Raw genomic sequence first — 21627 nt, 5'->3', positions numbered from 1 at the left:
AAACCTTCAGTCACAATCATTCCCTTCGGTAGCCTTATGCATGGAAATTCTAGGTCTTATGACTGCTGCATCGGACGCGATCCCCTTTGCTCGTTTTCACATGCGACCTCTTCAGCTTTGTATGCTGAATCAATGGTGCAAGGATTACACAAAGATATCTCAATTAATATCTTTAAAACCGATTGTTCGACACTCTCTAACGTGGTGGACAGATCACCATCGTTTAATTCAGGGGGCTTCTTTTGTGCTTCCGACCTGGACTGTAATTTCAACAGATGCAAGTCTCACAGGTTGGGGAGCTGTGTGGGGATCTCTGACGGCACAAGGAGTTTGGGAATCTCAGGAGGTGAGATTACCGATCAATATTTTGGAACTCCGTGCAATTTTCGGAGCTCTTCAGTCTTGGCCTCTTCTGAAGAGAGAATCGTTCATTTGTTTTCAGACAGACAATGTCACAACTGTGGCATACATCAATCATCAAGGAGGAACTCACAGTCCTCTGGGTATGAAAGAAGTATCTCGAATTTTGGTTTGGGCGGAATCCAGCTCCTGTCTAATCTCTGCGGTTCATATCCCAGGTGTAGACAATTGGGAAGCGGATTATCTCAGTCGCCAAACGTTGCATCCGGGCGAATGGTCTCTTCACCCAGAGGTATTTCTTCAGATCGTTCAAATGTGGGAACTTCCAGAAATAGATTTGATGGCGTCCCATCTAAACAAGAAACTTCCCAGGTATCTGTCCAGATCCCGGGATCCTCAGGCGGAGGCAGTGGATGCATTATCACTTCCTTGGAAGTATCATCCTGCCTATATCTTTCCGCCCCTAGTTCTTCTTCCAAGAGTAATCTCCAAGATTCTGAAGGAATGCTCGTTTGTTCTGCTGGTAGCTCCGGCATGGCCTCACAGGTTTTGGTATGCGGATCTTGTCCGGATGGCCTCTTGCCAACCGTGGACTCTTCCGTTAAGACCAGACCTTCTGTCACAAGGTCCTTTTTTCCATCAGGATCTGAAATCCTTAAATTTAAAGGTATGGAGATTGAACGCTTGATTCTTCGTCAAAGAGGTTTCTCTGACTCTGTGATTAATACTATGTTACAGGCTCGTAAATCTGTATCTAGAGAGATATATTATAGAGTCTGGAAGACTTATATTTCTTGGTGTATTTCTCATCATTTTTCTTGGCATTCTTTCAGAATTCCGAGAATTTTACAGTTTCTTCAGGATGGTTTAGATAAAGGTTTGTCCGCAAGTTCCTTGAAAGGACAAATCTCTGCTCTTTCTGTTCTTTTTCACAGAAAGATTGCTATTCTTCCTGATATTCATTGTTTTGTACAAGCTTTGGTTCGTATAAAACCTGTCATTAAGTCAATTTCTCCTCCTTGGAGTTTGAATTTGGTTCTGGGGGCTCTTCAAGCTCCTCCGTTTGAACCTATGCATTCATTGGACATTAAATTACTTTCTTGGAAAGTTTTGTTCCTTTTGGCCATCTCTTCTGCCAGAAGAGTTTCTGAATTATCTGCTCTTTCTTGTGAGTCTCCTTTTCTGATTTTTCATCAGGATAAGGCGGTGTTGCGAACTTCTTTTGAATTTTTACCTAAAGTTGTGAATTCCAACAACATTAGTAGAGAAATTGTGGTTCCTTCATTATGTCCTAATCCTAAGAATTCTAAGGAGAAATCGTTGCATTCTTTGGATGTTGTTAGAGCTTTGAAATATTATGTTGAAGCTACTAAATCTTTCAGAAAGACTTCTAGTCTATTTGTTATCTTTTCCGGTTCTAGAAAAGGCCAGAAAGCTTCTGCCATTTCTTTGGCATCTTGGTTGAAATCTTTAATTCATCTTGCCTATGTTGAGTCGGGTAAAACTCCGCCTCAGAGAATTACAGCTCATTCTACTAGGTCAGTTTCTACTTCCTGGGCGTTTAGGAATGAAGCTTCGGTTGATCAGATTTGCAAAGCAGCAACTTGGTCCTCTTTGCATACTTTTACTAAATTCTACCATTTTGATGTATTTTCTTCTTCTGAAGCAGTTTTTGGTAGAAAAGTACTTCAGGCAGCGGTTTCAGATTGAATCTTCTGCTTATGTTTTTCGTTAAACTTTATTTTGGGTGTGGATTATTTTCAGCAGGAATTGGCTGTCTTTATTTTATCCCTCCCTCTCTAGTGACTCTTGTGTGGAAAGATCCACATCTTGGGTAATCATTATCCCATACGTCACTAGCTCATGGACTCTTGCTAATTACATGAAAGAAAACATAATTTATGTAAGAACTTACCTGATAAATTCATTTCTTTCATATTAGCAAGAGTCCATGAGGCCCGCCCTTTTTTTGTGGTGGTTATGATTTTGTATAAAGCACAATTATTCCAATTCCTTATTTTATATGCTTTCGCACTTTTTTTTATCACCCCACTTCTTGGCTATTCGTTTAACTGAATTGTGGGTGTGGTGAGGGGTGTATTTATAGGCATTTTGAGGTTTGGGAAACTTTGCCCCTCCTGGTAGGAATGTATATCCCATACGTCACTAGCTCATGGACTCTTGCTAATATGAAAGAAATGAATTTATCAGGTAAGTTCTTACATAAATTATGTTTTTTCTGTTTTCATTCAGATTATTTTCTGAGGATGCGGAATCTCATATGATTTACTTGCTCTTCAGGACATAGTTAGAGGATCTTTTTTTAAAAAGCTCTTGATTCCTCACACAAGGGTCACCTTTTTTAGGTTTCCAGATAGTTTGTGTCACTGTCCTTGTCTCTATCAGACAAGGGATAATTTTATTGGGTTCCGTCTATCGGTTCCTTTAGTCTCTATTATTTCCTTCAGTTGCTATATATGCATAGAAGTTTTAGGTCTTATGGCCACAGCATTGGATTCAATTCCCTTTGCTCATTTTCACTAGAAAGAACCTTTCCAGTCTTTTATAAGTGTTGTTTCTTCAAGAACATGGTTGGAGGATCAATTTACCAAAAAGTTCGTTTGATTCCTCAGACAAGGGTAACCTTTTTAGGTTTCCTGATAGATTCAGTGTTCTTGATTCTGTCTCTGACGGACAAGAGGCGTCTGAAATTGGTTTCAGCTTGTCGAAACCTTCAGTCTCAATCTTTCCCTTCGGTAGCCTTATGCATGGAAATTCTAGGTCTTATGACTGCTGCATTGGACGCGATCCCCTTTGCTCGTTTTCACATGCGACCTCTTCAGCTCTGTATGCTGAACCAGTGGAGCAGGGATTATACAAAGATATCTCAATTAATATCTTTAAAACCGATTGTTCGACACTCTCTGACGTGGTGGACAGACCACCATCGTTTAGTTCAGGGGGCTTCTTTTGTTCTTCCAACCTAGACTTTGATCTCAACAGATGCAAGTCTGACAGGTTGGGGAGCTGTATGGGGTTTTCTGACAGCACAAGGGGTTTGGGAATCTCAGGAGGCGAGATTACCAATCAACATTTTGGAACTCCGTGCAATTTTCAGAGCTCTTCAGTCGTGGCCTCTTCTAAAGAGAGAGTCGTTCATTTGTTTCCAGACGGACAATGTCACAACCGTGGCATATGTCAATCATCAAGGAGGAACTCACAGTCCTCTGACTATGAAAGAAGTCTCTCGAATACTTGTATGGGCGGAATCCAGCTCCTGTCTAATTTCTGCGGTTCATATTCCAGGTATAGACAATTGGGAAGCGGATTATCTCAGTCGCCAAACGCTACATCCGGACGAATGGTTTCTTCACCCAGAGGTATTTCTTCAGATTGTTCAAATATGGGGACTTCCAGAAATAGATCTGATGGCCTCTCATCTAAACAAGAAGCTTCCCAGGTATCTGTCCAGATCCAGGGATCCTCAGGCTGAAGCAGTGGATGCATTGTCACTTCCTTGGAAGTATCATCCTGCTTCTATCTTTCCGCCTCTAGTTCTTTTTCCAAGATTCTAAAGGAGCGTTCGTTTATTCTGCTGGTGGCTCCAGCATGGCCTCTCAGGTTTTGGTATGCGGATCTTGTCCGGATGGCCACTTGCCAACCGTGGACTCTTCCGTTAAGACCAGACCTTCTATCGCAAGGTCCTTTTTTTCCATCAGGTTTCTCAAATCCTTAAATTTGAAGGTATGGAGATTGAACGCTTGATTCTCAGTCATAGAGGTTTCTCTGACTCTGTGATTAATACTATGTTACAGGCTCGGAAAACTGTATCTAGGAAGATATATTATCGAGTATGGAAGATTTACATTTCTTGGTGTTTTTCTCATCATTTTTTCTTGGCATTCTTTTAGAATTCCTAGAATTTTACAGTTTCTTCAGGATGGTTTGGATAAGGTTTGTCTGCAAGTTCCTTGAAAGGTCAAATCTCTGCTCTTTCTGTTCTTTTTCACAGAAAGATTGCTAGTCTTCCTGATATTCATTGTTTTGTACAAGCTTTGGCTCGTATAAAACCTGTTAAGTCAATTTCTCCTCCTTGGAGTTTGAATTTGGTTGTGGGGGCTCTTCAAGCTCCTCCGTTTGAACCTATGCATTCGCTGGACATTAAATTACTTTCTTGGAAAGTTTTGTTTCTTTTGGCCATCTCTTCTGCTAGAAGAGTTTCTGAATTATCTGCTCTTTCTTGTGAGTCTCCTTTTCTGATTTTTCATCAGGATAAGGCGGTGTTGCGAACTTCTTTTAAATTTTTACCTAAGGTTTCCCAGGCAAGCAGCAAGCGCCAACTCTGGTGGGCTTTTCAGACAAGTTTGGGCCTAATCGAAGGTTTAATCCGATTTTGCAGACCCCTGAGGTGCAGGGGGTGTTTTTGTTTAACTATAACGTTTTTTGTTCTTAAGGGCTAAGTATTCCTTTCCTTGTGGGGCAATCTTAGCTGATAATTTGGGATAAGTTTATCATAAAATTGATATAATTTTATCGTTTTAAACCAGTTTTTGAAAAATTGTATATTTTTTTTTCTCTTAAAGGCACAGTACCGTTTTTTCAGATAATTTTTTTCACAAAATAAAGTGTTTTCAAGCCTGTTTGTGGTCATTACTAGCCTGTTTTAACATGTCTGACATTGAGGAAAGCCAATGTTCTATGTGTTTAGAAGCCATTGTGGAACCCCCACTTAAAATGTGTCCCTCATGTACTGAAAGGGCCTTACATTGCAAAGAACCTATTTTGGCTGATAAAAGTATGTCTCAGGATGATTCTCAGTCAGAAGAGAATCAGGTTATGCCATCTTATTCTCCCCAAGTGTCACAACCTTTAACGCCCGCTCAAGCGACGCCTAGTACCTCTAGCGCGTTTAATTCTTTCACCCTGCAAGATATGGCTGCAGTTAGGTCTACTACCCTTACAGAGGTATTATCTAAACTGCCAGGTTTACAGGGTAAGCGCAGCAGGTCAGGTATTAGAGTAAATGCTGAGACTTCTGATGCTTTATTGGCCATCTCCGATGTACCCTCAGTGTTCTGATTTGGGGGTGGGGGCATTGCTGTCTGAGGGAGAGCTTTCTGATTCAGGAAAGATGTTCCCTCAAACAGACTCAAATGTGACGTCCTTTAAGTTTAAGCTTGAACACCTCCGCTTGTTACTCAGGGATGTTTTAGCGACTCTGGATGATTGTGACCCTATTGTCATCCCGCCAGAGAAACTGTGTAAAATGGATAAATACCTAGAGGTCCCTACTTACACTGTTTTTCCAGTCCCTAGAAGAATTTCGGACATTGTTGCTAAGGAATGGGATAGACCAGGCTCCCCCTCCTACTTTTAAGAAAATGTTTCCCATATCTGACACCATTCGAGATTCCAGATGGTCCCTAAGGTGGAGGGAGCTATTTCTACCCTGGCTAAGCGTACAATTATACCTATTGAGGACAGTTGTGCTTTCAAAGATCCTGTGGATAAAAAATTGGAAGGGCTTCTAAAGAAGTTGTTTATTCATCAGGCGTTCTTACGCTGTGCAGAAGACCTATATACCATGGGTGTAATCTGCCCAGTACCAAAAGTAGAACAAGGGCAGGGGTTTTACTCCAATCTGTATGTGGTTCCCAAAAAAGAGGGAACCTTCAGACCGATTTTAGACCTCAAAACTGTAAACAAATTTCTCAGGGTCCCATCTTTCAAGATGGAGACCATACGAACAATTTTACCAATGATCCACTAGGGTCAATATATGACCACTGTGGATTTGAAGGATGCGTATCTTCACATTCCTATCCACAAAGATCACCAGTTCCTCAGGTTCGCCTTCCTGGACAAACATTACCAGTTTGTGGCCCTTCCTTTCGGGTTGGCCACAGCTCCCAGAATTTTCACAAAGGTGCTAGGGTCCCTTCTGGCGATTCTAAGGCCGCGGGGCATAGCAGTGGCGCCCTATCTGGACGATATTTTGATTCAGGCATCAACTTACCATCTAGCCAAATCTCACACTGACATCGTGTTGGCTTTTCTAAGATCTCACGGGTGGAAGGTGAACATAAAAAAGAGTTCACTTGTTCCTCTGACAAGAGTTCCATTCCTAGGAACTCTGATAGACTCGGTAGACATGAAGATTTTTCTGACGGAGGTCAGAAAATCAAAGATATTAACCACTTGCCGGGCACTTCATTCCATTCCTCGGCCATCAGTGGCTCAGTGTATGGAGGTAATTGGACTAATGGTAGCGGCAATGGACATAGTTCAGTTTGCTTGCTTACGTCCCAGACCACTGCAGCTGTGCATGCTTAGACAGTGGAATGGGGATTATGCGGGTTTAGATCCAGATTTATCCGCGGAGATAGAGACCAGAGACTCTCTTCTTTGGTGGTTGTCACAGGATCATCTGTCCCAGGGAATGGGCTTCCGCAGGCCAGCATGGATATTAGTGACGACGGACGCCAGCCTCTTGGGCTGGGGTGCAGTCTGGAATTCCCTGAAGGCTCAGGGTGTGTGGACTCAGGAGTCGTCCTTACTACCAATAAATATTCTGGAACTGAGGGCGATATTCAATGCGCTTCAAGCATGGCCTCAGCTGGCTTCAGCCAAATTCATATGGTTCCAGTCGGACAATATCATGACTGTAGCATATATCAATCATCAAAGGGGGAACAAAGAGTTCTCTAGCGATGATAGTTTTCCAAAATAATTCAATGGGCAGAGACTCACTCTTGCCGTCTATCAGCAATATATATCCCAGGAGTGGAGAACTGGGAAGCAGATTTTCTAAGTCGTCAGACTTTTCATCCGGGGGAGTGGGAACTCCATCCGGAGGTATTTGCAAAATGAATTCATCAATGGGGCACACCGGAATTGGATCTGATGGCATCTCGTCAGAATGCCAAACTTCCTTGTTACGGGTCCAGATCAAGGGATCTTCAAGCGGTCCTGATAGATGCTCTAGCAGTACCGTGGTCGTTCAACCTGGCTTATGTGTTTCCTCCTTTTCCTCTTCTACCTTGTCTGCTTGCAAGAATCAAACAGGAGAGGGCTTTGGTAATATTGATAGCGCCTGCGTGGCCATGCAGGACTTGGTATGCAGACCTGGTGGGAATGTCTTCTCTGCCACCGTGGAAACTGCCACTGAGACAGGACCTTCTCATTCAGGGTCCATTCCAACATCCAAATCTAGTTTCTCTACAGCTGACTGCCTGGAGATTGAACGCTTGATTCTATCCAAGCGGGGATTCTCTGAGTCGGTCATTGATTCCTTGGTTCAGGCTCGGAAGCCTGTCATGAGGAAGATTTATCAATAAGATATGGCGTAAATATCTTTATTGGTGCAAATCCAAAGGCTACTCATGGAGTAAGATCAGGATTCCTAGGATTTTGTCTTTTCTCCAAGAAGGATTGGAGAAGGGGTTATCAGCTAGTTCCTTAAAGGAACAGATTTCTGCTTTGTCAATCTTACTATACAAGCGTCTGGCAGATTTTCCAGACGTTCAGTCGTTTTGTCAGGCTTTGGTTAGAATTAAGCCTGTGTTTAAACCTGTTGCTCCGCCATGGAGTTTGAATTTAGTTCATAATGTTCTTCAAGGTGTTCCGTTTGAACCCATGCATTCCATAGATATTAAACTTCTATCTTGGAAAGTTCTATTTTTAGTTGCTATCTCTTCTGCTCGAAGAGTTTCTGAGCTATATGCTTTACAATGCGACTCGCCTTACCTTATATTCCATTCGGATAAGGTGGTTTTGCGCACTAAACCTGGATTCTTTCCTAAGGTTGTTTCAAATAAGAATATTAATCAGGAAATTGTTGTTCCTTCTCTTTGTCCTAATCCTTCTAAGAAGGAGCGTCTGTTACATAACTTAGACGTGGTTCGTGCTTTGAAGTTTTACTTGCAAGCGACCAAGGATTTCCTTCGAACATCTTCTCTGTTTGTTGTCTATTCTGGAAAGCGTAGAGGTCAAAAAGCTACGGCTACCTCTTTCTTTTTGGCTAAAAAGCATCATCCGTTTGGCATACTAGACTGCTGGACAGCAGCCTCCTGAAAGGATTACAGCTCACTCTACTAGAGCGGTGGCTTCCACATGGGCTTTTAAAAACGATGCTTCTGTTGAACAGATTTGTAAGGCTGTGACTTGGTCTTCCCTTCATACCTTTTCCAAATTTTCCAAATTTTATACTTTTGCTTTTTCGGAGGCTATTTTTGGGAGAAAAGTTCTTCAAGCAGTGGTGCCTTCTGTTTAGGTATCTGTCTTGTCCCTCTCGTTCATCCCTGTCCTGTAGCTTTGGTATTGTAGCCCACAAGTAAAGGATGAATCCGTGGACTCGTCATATCTTATAGAAGAAAAGGAAATTTATGCTTACCTGATTGATTTCTTCTATGATACGACGAGTCCATGGCCCGCCCTGTCAATTTAAGACAGATTATTTTTTTGGTTTAAAAAGTCAGTCACCTCTGCACCTTTTAGTTTCTCCTTTTTCTTCCTATACCTTCGGTCGAATGACTGGGGGGTGGAGTCAAGGGAGGAGCTATATAGACAGCTCTGCTGTGGTGCTCTTTGCCACTTCCTGTTAGCTGGAGGATAATATCCCACAAGTAAAGGATGAATCCGTAGACTTATCGTATCATAGAAGAAATCAATTTATCAGGTAAGCATAAATTTCCTTCTTTTTTTTTCTTCCTCAGGACAAGAAGTCTAAGGGTGAAGCTATTAATCATTATCGTCCTTTTCATCAGTTTAGGGCACAGAAATCAGATTCTTCCTCTCAGAAGCAAGGATCCAATCAGAAGCGAAGTTCTGATTAGAACAAGTCTAAGCAATCCAAGAAATCTAATCCATCTTCAAGTCTGCATGAAGGCATGTCCCCCGCTCCAGAGGCTCTGGTTGGGGGCAGGTTATGCATTTTTCAGGAAGCTTGGTTCCAGTCTGTTCAGGATCCCTGGATGCTGATTATAGTTCCCAAGGGTTATCCGGTTTCAGAATAAGGCCTCACAAGGGAAGGTTTTTTTTTTACTAATGTTCCAAGATATCTTCTGACGGCTCAGGCATTTTCAGTCCGTGTCGGATATAGAATCTATGGGAGTGATTGTTCCTATGTTGGAATAGGTAAAGGGGTTTTATTCCAACCAAGTTCTTCAGGCAGTTGTCTCAACTTGATTTATTGGTCTGTTATTTTTAGTTGCATTTTATGCCCTTTTTGGGTTGTGGATTTTGTTTTTCAGTGACAAAATGTTTCTTAAATCCTGCCTTTTATGTTTCATTGCTCATAGACTCCACAGCTTGGGTAATAGTTCCCAAGAGTAATGGAATGTGGACTCTCGCCACCTGTATGAAAGTAAACAATTTATGCTTGCCTGATAAATGTATTTCTTTCATTGTGGTCCACAAGACCCCACCCTGTGTGTTTTTCTGGTGGTGTTTTTTTTTTCCCTTTAGCCCACTTTTTTTTCTTTTTCTTCTGCTTTTTATTTTTTGCTCTTTCTTTCTCTTGTTAAGTGTATCCAGTCCACGGATCATGCATTACTTATGGGATATTCTCCTTCCCAACAGGAAGTTGCAAGAGGATCACCTACAGCAGAGCTGCTATATAGCTCCTCCCCTCACTGCCATATCCAGTCATTCTCTTGCAACTCTCAACTAAGATGGAGGTCGTAAGAGGACTGTGGTGTTTTATACTTAGTTTATTTCTTCAATCAAAAGTTTGTTATTTTTAAATGGTACCGGAGTGTACTGTTTATCTCAGGCAGTATTTGAAAGAAGAATCTGCCTGCGTTTTCTATGATCTTAGCAGAAGTAACTAAGATCCTTTGCTGTTCTCACATATTCTGAGGAGTGAGGTAACTTCAGAGGGGGAATAGCGTGCAGGTTTTCCTGCAATAAGGTATGTGCAGTTAAAATATTTTTCTAGGGATGGAATTTGCTAGAAAATACTGCTGATACCGAAGTAATGTAAGTAAAGCCTTAAATGCAGTGATAGCGACTGGTATCAGGCTTATTAATAGAGATACATACTCTTATAAAAGTGTATTTTAAAACGTTTGCTGGCATGTTTAATCGTTTTTTTATATATGTTTGGTGATAAAACTTATTGGGGCCTAGTTTTTTCCACATGGCTGGCTTGAATTTTGCCTAGAAACAGTTCCTGGAGGCTTTCCACTGTTGTAATATGAGTGGGAGGGGCCTATTTTAGCGCTTTTTTTGTGTAGCAAAACAGACACAGACATCCAGCTTCTTCCTGCATGTTCCAGGACTTCTCTGAAGGGCTCAAAAGGCTTCAAAAGTCGTATTGAGGGAGGTAAAAAGCCACAGTAGAGCTGTGGCAGTTGTGACTGTTTAAAAAACGTTTTTGTCATTTGTTGTTCCGTTTTTGGTATTAAGGGGTTAATCATCCATTTGCAAGTGGGTGCAATGCTCTGCTAACTTGTTACATACACTGTAAAAATTTTGTTAGTGTAACTGCCTTTTTTCACTGTTATTTCAAATTTGGACAAAATTTGTGTTTCTTAAAGTCGCAGTAACGTTTTTTTATATTGCTTGTAAACTTGTTTTAAGTGTTTTCCAAGCTTGCTAGTCTCATTGCTAGTCTGTTTAAACATGTCTGATACAGAGGAACCTACTTGTTCATTATGTTTGAAAGCCATGGTGGAGCCCCATAGGAGAATGTGTACTAAATGTATTGATTTCACCTTAAACAGTAAAGATCAGTCTTTATCTATAAAAGAATTCTCACCAGAGGGTTCTGTCGAGGGAGAAGTTAAGCCGACTAACTCTCCCCACGTGTCAGACCCTTCGCCTCCCGCTCAGGGGACGCACGCTAATATGGCGCCAATTACATCAGGGACGCCCATAGCGATTACCTTGCAGGACATGGCTGCAATCTTGAATAATACCCTGTCAGAGGTATTATCTAGATTGCCTGAATTAAGAGGCAAGCGCGATAGCTCTGGGGTTAGGAGAGATACAGAGCGCGCAAATGCTGTAAGAGCCATGTCTGATACTGCGTCACAGTATGCAGAACATGAGGACGGAGAGCTTCATTCTGTGGGTGACATCTCTGACTCGGGGAAACCTGATTCAGATATTTCTAATATTAAATTTAAACTTGAGAACCTCCGTGTATTGCTTGGGGAGGTATTAGCTGCTCTGAATGACTGTAACACAGTTGCAATTCCAGAGAAACTGTGTAGGCTGGATAGATACTATGCGGTGCCGGTGTGTACTGACGTTTTTCCTATACCTAAAAGGCTTACAGAAATTATTAGCAAGGAGTGGGATAGACCCGGTGTGCCCTTTTCCCCACCTCCTATATTTAGAAAAATGTTTCCAATAGACGCCACTACACGGGACTTAAGGCAGACGGTCAGTTGTGCTTTTTCAGATCCAATGGATAAAAAATTAGAGGGTTACTTTAAGAAAATGTTTATTCAACAAGGTTTTATTTTGCAGCCCCTTGCATGCATTGCGCCTGTCACTGCTGCAGCGGCATTCTCGTTTGAGGCCCTGGAAGAGGCCATCCATACAGCTCCATTGGAGGAAATTATTGACAAGCTTAGAACGCTTAAGCTAGCTAACTCATTTGTTTCTGATGCCATTGTTCATTTGACTAAACTAACGGCTAAGAATTCCGGATTCGCCATCCAGGCGCGTAGGGCGCTATGGCTTAAATCCTGGTCAGCTGACGTGACTTCAAAGTCTAAGTTACTCAACATTCCTTTCAAGGGGCAGACCTTATTCGGGCCTGGCTTGAAGGAAATTATTGCTGACATTACTGGAGGCAAGGGTCATACCCTTCCTTAGGACAGGGCCAAATCAAAGGCCAAACAGTCTAATTTTCGTGCCTTTCGAAATTTCAAGGCAGGAGCAGCATCAACTTCCTCCGCTTCAAAACAAGAGGGAACTGTTGCTCATTCCAGACAGGCCTGGAAACCTAACCAGTCCTGGAACAAGGGCAAGCAGGCCAGAAAACTTGCTGCTGCCCCCAAGACAGCATGAAGAAACGGCCCCCTTATCCGGAAACGGATCTAGTGGGGGGCAGACTTTCTCTCTTCGCCCAGGCGTGGGCAAGAGATGTTCAGGATCCCTGGGCGTTGGAGATCATATCTCAGGGTTATCTTCTGGACTTCAAAGCTTCTCCTCCACAAGGGAGATTTCATCTTTCAAGGTTATCAGCAAACCAGATAAAGAAAGAGGCATTTCTACGCTGTGTACAAGACCTCCTAGTAATGGAAGTGATCCATCCAGTTCCGCGGACGTAACAGGGACTGGGGTTTTATTCTAATCTGTTTGTGGTTCCCAAGAAAGAGGGAACCTTCAGACCAATCTTGGATCTAAAGATCTTAAACAAATTCCTCAGAGTTCCATCATTCAAAATGGAAACTATTCGGACCATCCTACCCATGATCCAAGAGGGTCAGTACATGACCACAGTGGACTTAAAGGATGCCTACCTTCACATACCGATTCACAAAGATCATCATCTGTTCCTAAGGTTTGCCTTTCTAGACAGGCATTACCAATTTGTAGCTCTTCCCTTCGGGTTGGCCACAGCCCCGAGAATCTTTACAAAGGTTCTGGGCTCACTTCTGGCGGTTCTAAGACCGCAAGGCATAGCGGTGGCTCCGTATCTAGACGACATCCTGATACAGGCGTCAAGCTTTCAAATTGCCAAGTCTCATACAGAGATAGTTCTGGCATTTCTGAGGTCGCATGGGTGGAAAGTGAACGTGGAAAAGAGTTCTCTATCCCCACTCACAAGAGTCGCCTTCCTAGGAACTCTTATAGATTCTGTAGAGATGAAAATTTACCTGACGGAGTCCCGGTTATCAAAACTTCTAAATGCTTGCCGTGTCCTTCATTCCATTCCACGTCCGTCAGTGGCTCAGTGCATGGAAGTAATCGGCTTAATGGTAGCGGCAATGGACATAGTGCCATTTGCACGCCTGCATCTCAGACCGCTGCAATTATGCATGCTAAGTCAGTGGAATGGGGATTACTCAGATTTGTCCCCTCTACTAAATCTGGATCAAGAGACCAGAGATTCTCTTCTCTGGTGGCTATCTCGGGTCCATCTGTCCAAGGGTATGACCTTTCGCAGGCCAGATTGGACGATTGTAACAACAGATGCCAGCCTTCTAGGTTGGGGCGCAGTCTGGAACTCCCTGAAGGCTCAGGGATCGTGGACTCAGGAGGAGAAACTCCTCCCAATAAATATTCTGGAGTTAAGAGCAATATTCAATGCTCTTCTAGCTTGGCCTCAGTTAGCAACCCTGAGGTTCATCAGATTTCAGTCGGACAACATCACGACTGTGGCTTACATCAACCATCAAGGGGGAACCAGGAGTTCCCTAGCGATGTTAGAAGTCTCAAAGATAGTTCGCTGGGCAGAGTCTCACTCTTGCCATCTGTCAGCGATCCACATCCCAGGCGTAGAGAACTGGGAGGCGGATTTTCTAAGTCGTCATACTTTTCATCCGGGGGAGTGGGAACTCCATCCGGAGGTGTTTGCTCAACTGATCCATCGATTGGGTAAACCAGAACTGGATCTCATGGCGTCTCGCCAGAACGCCAAGCTTCCTTGTTACGGATCCAGGTCCAGGGACCCGGGAGCGACGCTGATAGATGCTCTAGCAGCTCCTTGGTTCTTCAACCTGGCTTATGTGTTTCCACCGTTTCCTCTGCTCCCTCGACTGATTGCCAAAATCAAGCAGGAGAGAGCATCGGTGATTCTGATAGCGCCTGCGTGGCCACGCAGGACCTGCTATGCAGACCTAGTGGACATGTCATCCTTTCCACCATGGACTCTGCCTCTGAGGCAGGTCCTTCTAATACAAGGTCCTTTCAATCATCCAAATCTAATTTCTGTGAGACTGACTGCATGGAGATTGAACGCTTGATCCTATCAAGGCGTGGCTTCTCCGAGTCAGTCATTGATACCTTAATACAGGCACGAAAGCCTGTCACCAGGAAAATCTACCATAAGATATGGCGTAAATATCTTTATTGGTGTGAATCCAAGAATTTCTCATGGAGTAAGGTTAGGATTCCTAGGATATTGTCCTTTCTCCAAGAGGGTTTGGACAAAGGATTATCAGGTAGTTCTTTAAAAGGACAGATTTCTTCTCTGTCTATTCTTTTGCACAAGTGTCTGGCAGAGGTTCCAGACGTCCAGGCATTTTGTCAGGCTTTGGTTAGAATTAAGCCTGTGTTTAAAACTCTTGCTCCCCCGTGGAGCTTAAACTTGGTTCTTAAAGTTCTTCAAGGAGTTCAGTTTGAACCCCTTCATTTCATTGATATTAAACTTTTATCTTGGAAAGTTCTGTTTTTGATGGCTATTTCCTCGGCTCGAAGAGTCTCTGAGCTATCTGCCTTACAATATGATTCTCCTTATCTGATTTTTCATGCAGATAAGGTAGTTCTGCGTACCAAACCTGGGTTTTTACCTAAGGTGGTTTCTAACAAGAATATCAATCAAGAGATTGTTGTTCCATCATTGTGTCCTAATCCTTCTTCAAAGAAGGAACGTCTTTTACATAATCTGGACGTAGTCCGTGCCTTGAAGTTTTACTTACAAGCTACTAAAGATTTTCGCCAAACATCTTCCCTGTTTGTCGTTTTCTCTGGACAGAGGAGAGGTCAAAAAGCTTCGGCAACCTCTCTTTCCTTTTGGCTTCGGAGCATAATTTGCTTAGCCTATGAGACTGCTGGACAGCAGCCCCCTGAAAGGATTACAGCTCATTCTACTAGAGCTGTGGCTTCCACCTGGGCCTTTAAAAATGAGGCCTCTGTTGAACAGATTTGCAAGACTGCGACTTGGTCTTCGCTTCACACCTTTTCAAAATTTTACAAATTTGATACTTTTGCTTCTTCGGAGGCTGTTTTTGGGAGAGAGGTTCTTCAGGCAGTGGTTCCTTCCGTTTAATCCTGCCTTGTCCCTCCCATCATCCGTGTACTTTAGCTTTGGTATTGGTATCCCATAAGTAATGGATGATCCGTGGACTGGATACACTTAACAAGAGAAAACATAATTTATGCTTACCTGATAAATTTATTTCTCTTGTAGTGTATCCAGTCCACGGCCCGCCCTGTCCTTTTAAGGCAGGTCTAAATTTTAATTAAACTACAGTCACCACTGCACCCTATGGTTTCTCCTTTCTCGTCTTGTTTCGGTCGAATGACTGGATATGGCAGTGAGGGGAGGAGCTATATAGCAGCTCTGCTGTGGGTGATCCTCTTGCAACTTCCTGTTGGGAAGGAGAATATCCCATAAGTAATGGATGATCCGTGGACTGGATACACTACAAGAGAAATAAATTTATCAGGTAAGCATAAATTATGTTTTTCCTACCTCATTTTGCTTGACTATATGTAAGACTGAGGTACCTATGAAGTGGGAGGGGTTTTATAGAGCTCTTGGGATTTGGGTATCCTAGTGGTAGGGAAGAGTAATTTCCAGGCGTAATGGATCGTGGAGTCTTACCACCCATGAAAAAAATGATTTTATCAGGTAAGCATAATTTGTTTTGTTGTTTGTCTCAGGCACATGAAGCAACCAAGCTTTTTTCAACTTTGCCTGGAACTGGACACAAAATGGGTGGCAGTTCTTCCATGGATGATACAGAGACAAGGAAGTTAATGGAGGAGTGTAAGAGGCTTCAGACTGAAATGATCAAACTGTCAGATGAAAATCAGCACCTTAAAGTAAGAATTTTATCATTAGTTTAGTGTTATAAAAATAATTTTTGCAGTGCATTGCTGCAAGATTTTTAGACCTATGAATGTGTTCTTGTATGCACAATAGTTGTTCTAAGGGGATGGTCAGACTATTTGCCAGTTATGTGCAGCAAAATGCTAGGTCAAACATTAAATTTAGTAAACTTGAGAAATGTTACATTTTTAAAGGTAGTTGTAGGTTAGAATGAATTGTATGTTGGTACATCATTCTTCATGCGATTTCAGGGTTCAATTTGAAATAAAGGTTTTGAATTTACCGTCACTTTAAGTGTGCCATATTGTCACATACTGACATTGCAGCACATCCCTCCCATTCATTCTCATGGGTTAAGAAAATGTATGTTTGTACCAGCTGTAATAAGTCTGTTAGCAATTGTATTTTTTAATATAAATGTATATTTTTACTGTGATCTTTCTAGTACATTTCCTATAACTACTTTTCAGGAACCTTTTCATAGAAAAACTCATTACTGAAGGGTGTCCATGCCTTTAACTTCTCCATCAGTACTCCTCTACCTAGCTTATTTTACAACACACATTTTCTACTCTGCCAATAGCTCTGTCCTAGGTTAATAACCTATGCATGTATGTTTCTGGTTTGAATGTGTATGTATTTTTCTTCTAAAGATGTGATGAGTCCACGGGTTCATCTTAATTACTGTTGGGAATACCACTCCTTTCCAGCAAGAGGAGGCAAAGAGCACCACAGTAAACTGTTAAGTATCACCTCCCTACCCATAAACCTCAGTCATTCTCTTTGCCTCTATGTGCATGGAGGAGGTGCATTTTTTGTGTGTAATTAAAATTATATTTTCAAAGAAGATGGAGTCTTCAATCAAGCTACAGGGTATAACCCAGCCCACGTTAGTCTTTGCTGTCAAGCTGTGGTGGTTTTAAAGCGGTTCCGGTGGAGAACTTGCAAAGCGGTGCTTGCTCCGTTACTCTACCTAAGCTGCCCTGATTTTAGATATCTAAGTTTGTTACTTGGCTATCAGTTATTCTAGTTGCTGTGAGGAGAATGTGTCCTCTCATATTAGGAACTGTCGTCATGTCAGACAGCAGAGCAGGTAAGTGCTGTTTTCCTTCCTATGGGGAGAGGGGCACTTCAAAATACCTGTTTTATTTAATGTAAAGGACGGATAATGCACTCATGGGATGTTATTACTAGCAGGCACAGGTTATAGAGACTGAAGAGTCTCAAGGCTAATTCTCTTTTTTTTTTTTTTTTTTTTTTTTTTTTTTTAGCTGCACTGTTTATTATTATTTAAATGGTTTTGTTTTTTGCTTGTTTGCGGGCAGGTTTTAACCACGCCCACCTCCTTGTTCAGACCATGAGTGTTTTCGCGCATTCTGACGTTGATGACGTCATTGTGCCTGCGCATTTTGGCTCTGAATTTCTTGCTGCGTTGTGAGGAGCGCTTTAGGAGTGCAAGTGATACGTTGCAGTGTTGACCTGCTTCAATTGGTGGTAAGAGCACCTCGGTATACAGTTTTTTTTCTGAGGTCATTTTATTAAAAGTGTTTATTAAAGTCTTATTCTTTTGATTTGTTTAATTCTTACAGTATATTAAACGCTAGAGAGTTTGAAGAGAGGATAATACCAGTTATGTCTGATATGTATTCCACAAATTGCAGCTCCTATGTAGTTCTGTTCTTCCTGTGTAAAACGGACATTGCAGGGTAAAGACAAGTTTTTTTTTTTTTAATGTTGAGCCTTAAGTCTCTCAGGAGGATGTTGTCCAGGTAATGCCAGGAGCTTCCCCTATTTCGTCCCAAACCTCTGACAGCTAACACTGTGTCCTGCGGTTCTTCAACTCCCAGTAGAGCTTCTTTAACTCCCAGCGGAGCCTTTTTAAAGGCAGAGATTGCTGCACAGGTATCCTCAGCGATATCTGCAGCCTTAGCCAAGTTTCCCAGATTTTCAAGGAAACGCAAGAGGAAATATTATATATTTCAGATTCTTACAGTATAATACCCTTCTCTGATAGTGAAGGTTAGTAACGGGTGTTACTAAAGGAGGATTTAGCTACTTTGGACTATTCTGATTCTCAGGCAGTAGTAATGCCTAAGAGGTCCAATAAAATAAGTTTCTTTGATGTTCCTTCCTCTTCTGAGGTTTTTCTGGTCCCAGATAGGGCTAAGGAAATCATAGCGCAAGAGTGGGAGAAACCAGAAGTGGTTTTTAATCTGTCTCCAGTGTTTAAGAAAATGTTTCCAGTAGATTCTTCCATTACGGAGGTTTGGTCTTCGGTACCCAAGGTAGAGGGTGCCATTTCCACTCTAGCCAAGGGGACGACTATACCTATTGGGGATAGTTGCGCCTTCAAAGATCCTATGGATAAAAGATGGAGGCTTATCTTAAGAAGATCTATGCACATCTTGGTCTTCAATGGCAACCAGTGGTCTGTATTGCTATGGTGACTAGTGCTGCCTCATACTGGTTTGAGGCATTAACAGATTCTCTACAGGAGGAAACACCTCTTGACGAGATTCAGGACAGAATCAGAGCTCTCAGGTTCACCAATTCCTATATTGCTGATGCGGTCCTCCAGGTCCTTAGATTCGGAGCCAAGGCTTCTGGTTTTGCTGTTTTGGCCAGACGGGCTTTATGGTTGAAGTCTTGGTCAGCTGATGTTTCATCTAAGGCTAAACTGATGGCTCTTCCTTACAAGTGGAAGACCTTATTTGGACCAGGTTTGGCGGAAATCATTTCTGATGTTACAGGCGGAAAAGGGTCTTTTCTGCCCCAGGATAAGAGGAGCAAACCGAAGGGACGTCAAAGTAATTTTCGTTCTTTTCGCAACTATAGAAGAAAGTCCTCCTCATCTTCGTCCAAGCAGTATAACAACAAGCCAGTCTGGAAACCGACTCAGTCCTGGAGTAAGAGTAAGCAGACCAAAAAGCCTGCTACCGACTCTAAGTCTGCATGAAGGGGTTGCCCCCGATCCAGGCTTGGATCTAGTGGGGAGCAGACTCTGTTCGCTCAAATCTGGTTAAGGGACGTTCCAGACCCATAGGTGGTGGAAATTGTGTCTCAGGGTTACAGGTTAGAATTCAAGGGTTGTCCCCCCAGGGGCAGGTTTCACCTTTCCAGGTTATCTGCAGACCAGATAAAGAGAGAGGCCTTCTTGAGGTGTATCGAAGACCTCTTGGCCCTGGGGGTGATTGTTCTGGTTCTAAAGTTGGAACAGGGTCTGGGTTTTTACTCAAACCTGTTCGTAGTTCCCAAAAAAGAGGAAACCTTCCGCCTGATTCTAGACTTAAAATGTCTAAACAAATTCCTCAAGGTTCCATCATTCAAGATTCGGACAATTCTTCCTTTTGATCCAAGGGGGATAGCAGTGGCCCCCTATCTGGACGACTTTCTAATTCAGGCTCCCTCCTTTTCAAAGGCAGCATCTCACACGGATATGTTAAACTCCGGTCGCACGGGTGGAAGGTAAATGTGGAAAAGAGTTCTCTGGTTCCAGCAACAAGAGTTGTGTTCTTAGGGGCGATTATAGACTCTGTTCTGATGCAGATATTCCTGACGGAGACCAGAACAGTCAAGCTCCTATCGGCTTGTCAAGTCCTTCAGGAGACACTTCATCCTTCAGTTGCTCATTGTATGGAAGTAATTACACTGATGGTGGCAGCCATAGACATCGTGCCATTTGCTTGTTTTCATCTGAGAGCTTTACAGTTATGCATGCTCAATCAGTGGAGTGGAGATTATCTGAATCTTTCTCCAAAGATGGTGTTGGATCAGAAGACAAAGGATTCTCTTCATTGGTGTCTTTGTCGGGAGTAACGTTCTCGGGGCACTTGCTTTCGGAGACCATCTTGTGTGTTAGTGACTACAGACGGTGGGCTGGGGAGCAGTCTGGAAATCCCTCAAAGCTCAGGGTCTTTGGACTCAGGAGTCGTCCAAACTACCGATGAACATTCTGGAGTTGAGAGCAATTTACAATGCACTTTTAGCTTGGCCTCGAACCAGTTCATCAGATTCCAATCAGACAACATAACATCAGTAGCATACATCAACCATCGGGGGGGAATACAAAGTTCCCTAGTGATGAGGGAGGTGTCTCGGATCATTCAGTGGGCGGAAGACTACTGTTGTTGTCTGTCAGCCATCCACATCCCGGGAGTAGACAACTGGGAAGCGGAATTTTTAAGCAGGCAGACTTTCCATCCAGGGGAATGGGAACTCCATCCGGAAGTGTTCTCCATTCTGGTATCCAGATAGGGGATGCCGGAGTTGGATCTCATGGCATCCCGCCAAAATGCAAAGCTTTCAAGGTACAGTTCCAGGTCAAGGGATCCTCAGGCCTTTCTAATAGACTCCCCTGGTAGTTCCGTGGGACTTCCAGTAGGCTTATCTTTTTCCTCAGTTTGCCCTCCTGTCTCGGGTGATTGCCCGCATAAGACGGGAACGAGCATCGGTGATTCTAATCGCCCCAGCTTGGCCTAGGAGAATATGGTATGCAGATCTAGTGGAGATGTCAACTCTACCTCCGTGGACATTTCCCCTGAAGAAGGACCTTCAGGGGGCTTTTCTTCATCCAAATCTTGTTTCTCTGAAGCTGACTGCTTGGAGATTGAATGCTTGATTCTATCTAAGCAGGGTTTTTCAGAGTCAGTTATTGAGACACTGATCCAGGCTCGTAAGCCGGTTACTAGAAGGATTTATCATAAGATATGGAGGAATATCTTTTTTGGTGTGAAACTAAGGGTTATTCTTGGAGTAAGGTTAGGATCCCAAGAATATTATCCTTTCTTCAGGTGGGTCTGGATAAAGGCTTGTCTGTTAGTACTCTGAATGGTTAAATTTCGGCCTTATCAGTCCTTTTGCATAAACGTTTGGCAGATGTGCCGGACGTTCAGTCTCTTTGCCAGGCATTAGTCAGCATTAGGCCGGTGTTTAAGGTGATTGCTTCTCCTTGGAGCCTTAATCATCTGAAGGTTTTACAACGGCGTCAGTTTGAGCCGATGCATTCCCTTGACATTAAACTTTTGTTGTGGAAAGTTTTGTTCTTGTTGGCTATTTATTCTGCTCGGAGAGTATCCGAACTCTCCGCTTTACAGTTTGATTCTCCTTTTCTTATTTTTCATGCTGATAAGGCTGTTCTTCGTACTAATTTGGGATTCCTTCCCAAGGATGTATCCACTAAAATATTAATCAGGAAATTGTTGTTCCTTCCCTGTGTCCGAAGCCGCCTTCAGACAAGGAGCGTTTGCTGCATAATCTGGATGTGGTTTGCACTCTTAAGTTTTACTTGGAAGCGACTAAAGACTTTTGGAAGTCTTCAGCTTTATTTGGTTTTTATTGGTTTTTCTGGGAAGTATAGAGGTCAGCCTCTACTCTAGCTCTTTGGTTGAGGAGTGTGAACCGCAGGGCTTATGAATCCTCTGGGGAAACAGCCTCCAGAGAGGATTAAGGCTCATTCCACCAGAGCCATAGCCTCTTCTTGGGCTTTCAAAAATGAAGCCTCTATGGAGCAGATTTTCAAAACTGCAACTTGGTCG

At 42.8% G+C, this 21627-nt stretch overlaps 1 protein-coding gene across 1 annotated transcript in view; it reads left to right on the top strand.

The window, feature by feature from the left end:
- VAPA (VAMP associated protein A) overlaps positions 1-21627 on the top strand; it is a 208146-nt gene that overhangs the window by 184904 nt on the left and 1615 nt on the right. The window contains exon 8 of the mRNA XM_053715860.1: positions 15925-16086. Within this exon, the coding sequence (XP_053571835.1) occupies positions 15925-16086 (162 nt within the window). The remainder of the gene's footprint in view (positions 1-15924; positions 16087-21627) is intronic.

The sequence above is a fragment of the Bombina bombina genome, chromosome 5 (genome assembly GCF_027579735.1).
Source record: "Bombina bombina isolate aBomBom1 chromosome 5, aBomBom1.pri, whole genome shotgun sequence".
Classification (NCBI taxonomy): domain Eukaryota; kingdom Metazoa; phylum Chordata; class Amphibia; order Anura; family Bombinatoridae; genus Bombina; species Bombina bombina.
The sequence above is the reverse complement of the archived record's forward strand: the minus strand, read 5'-3'. Positions and strand labels throughout refer to the sequence as shown.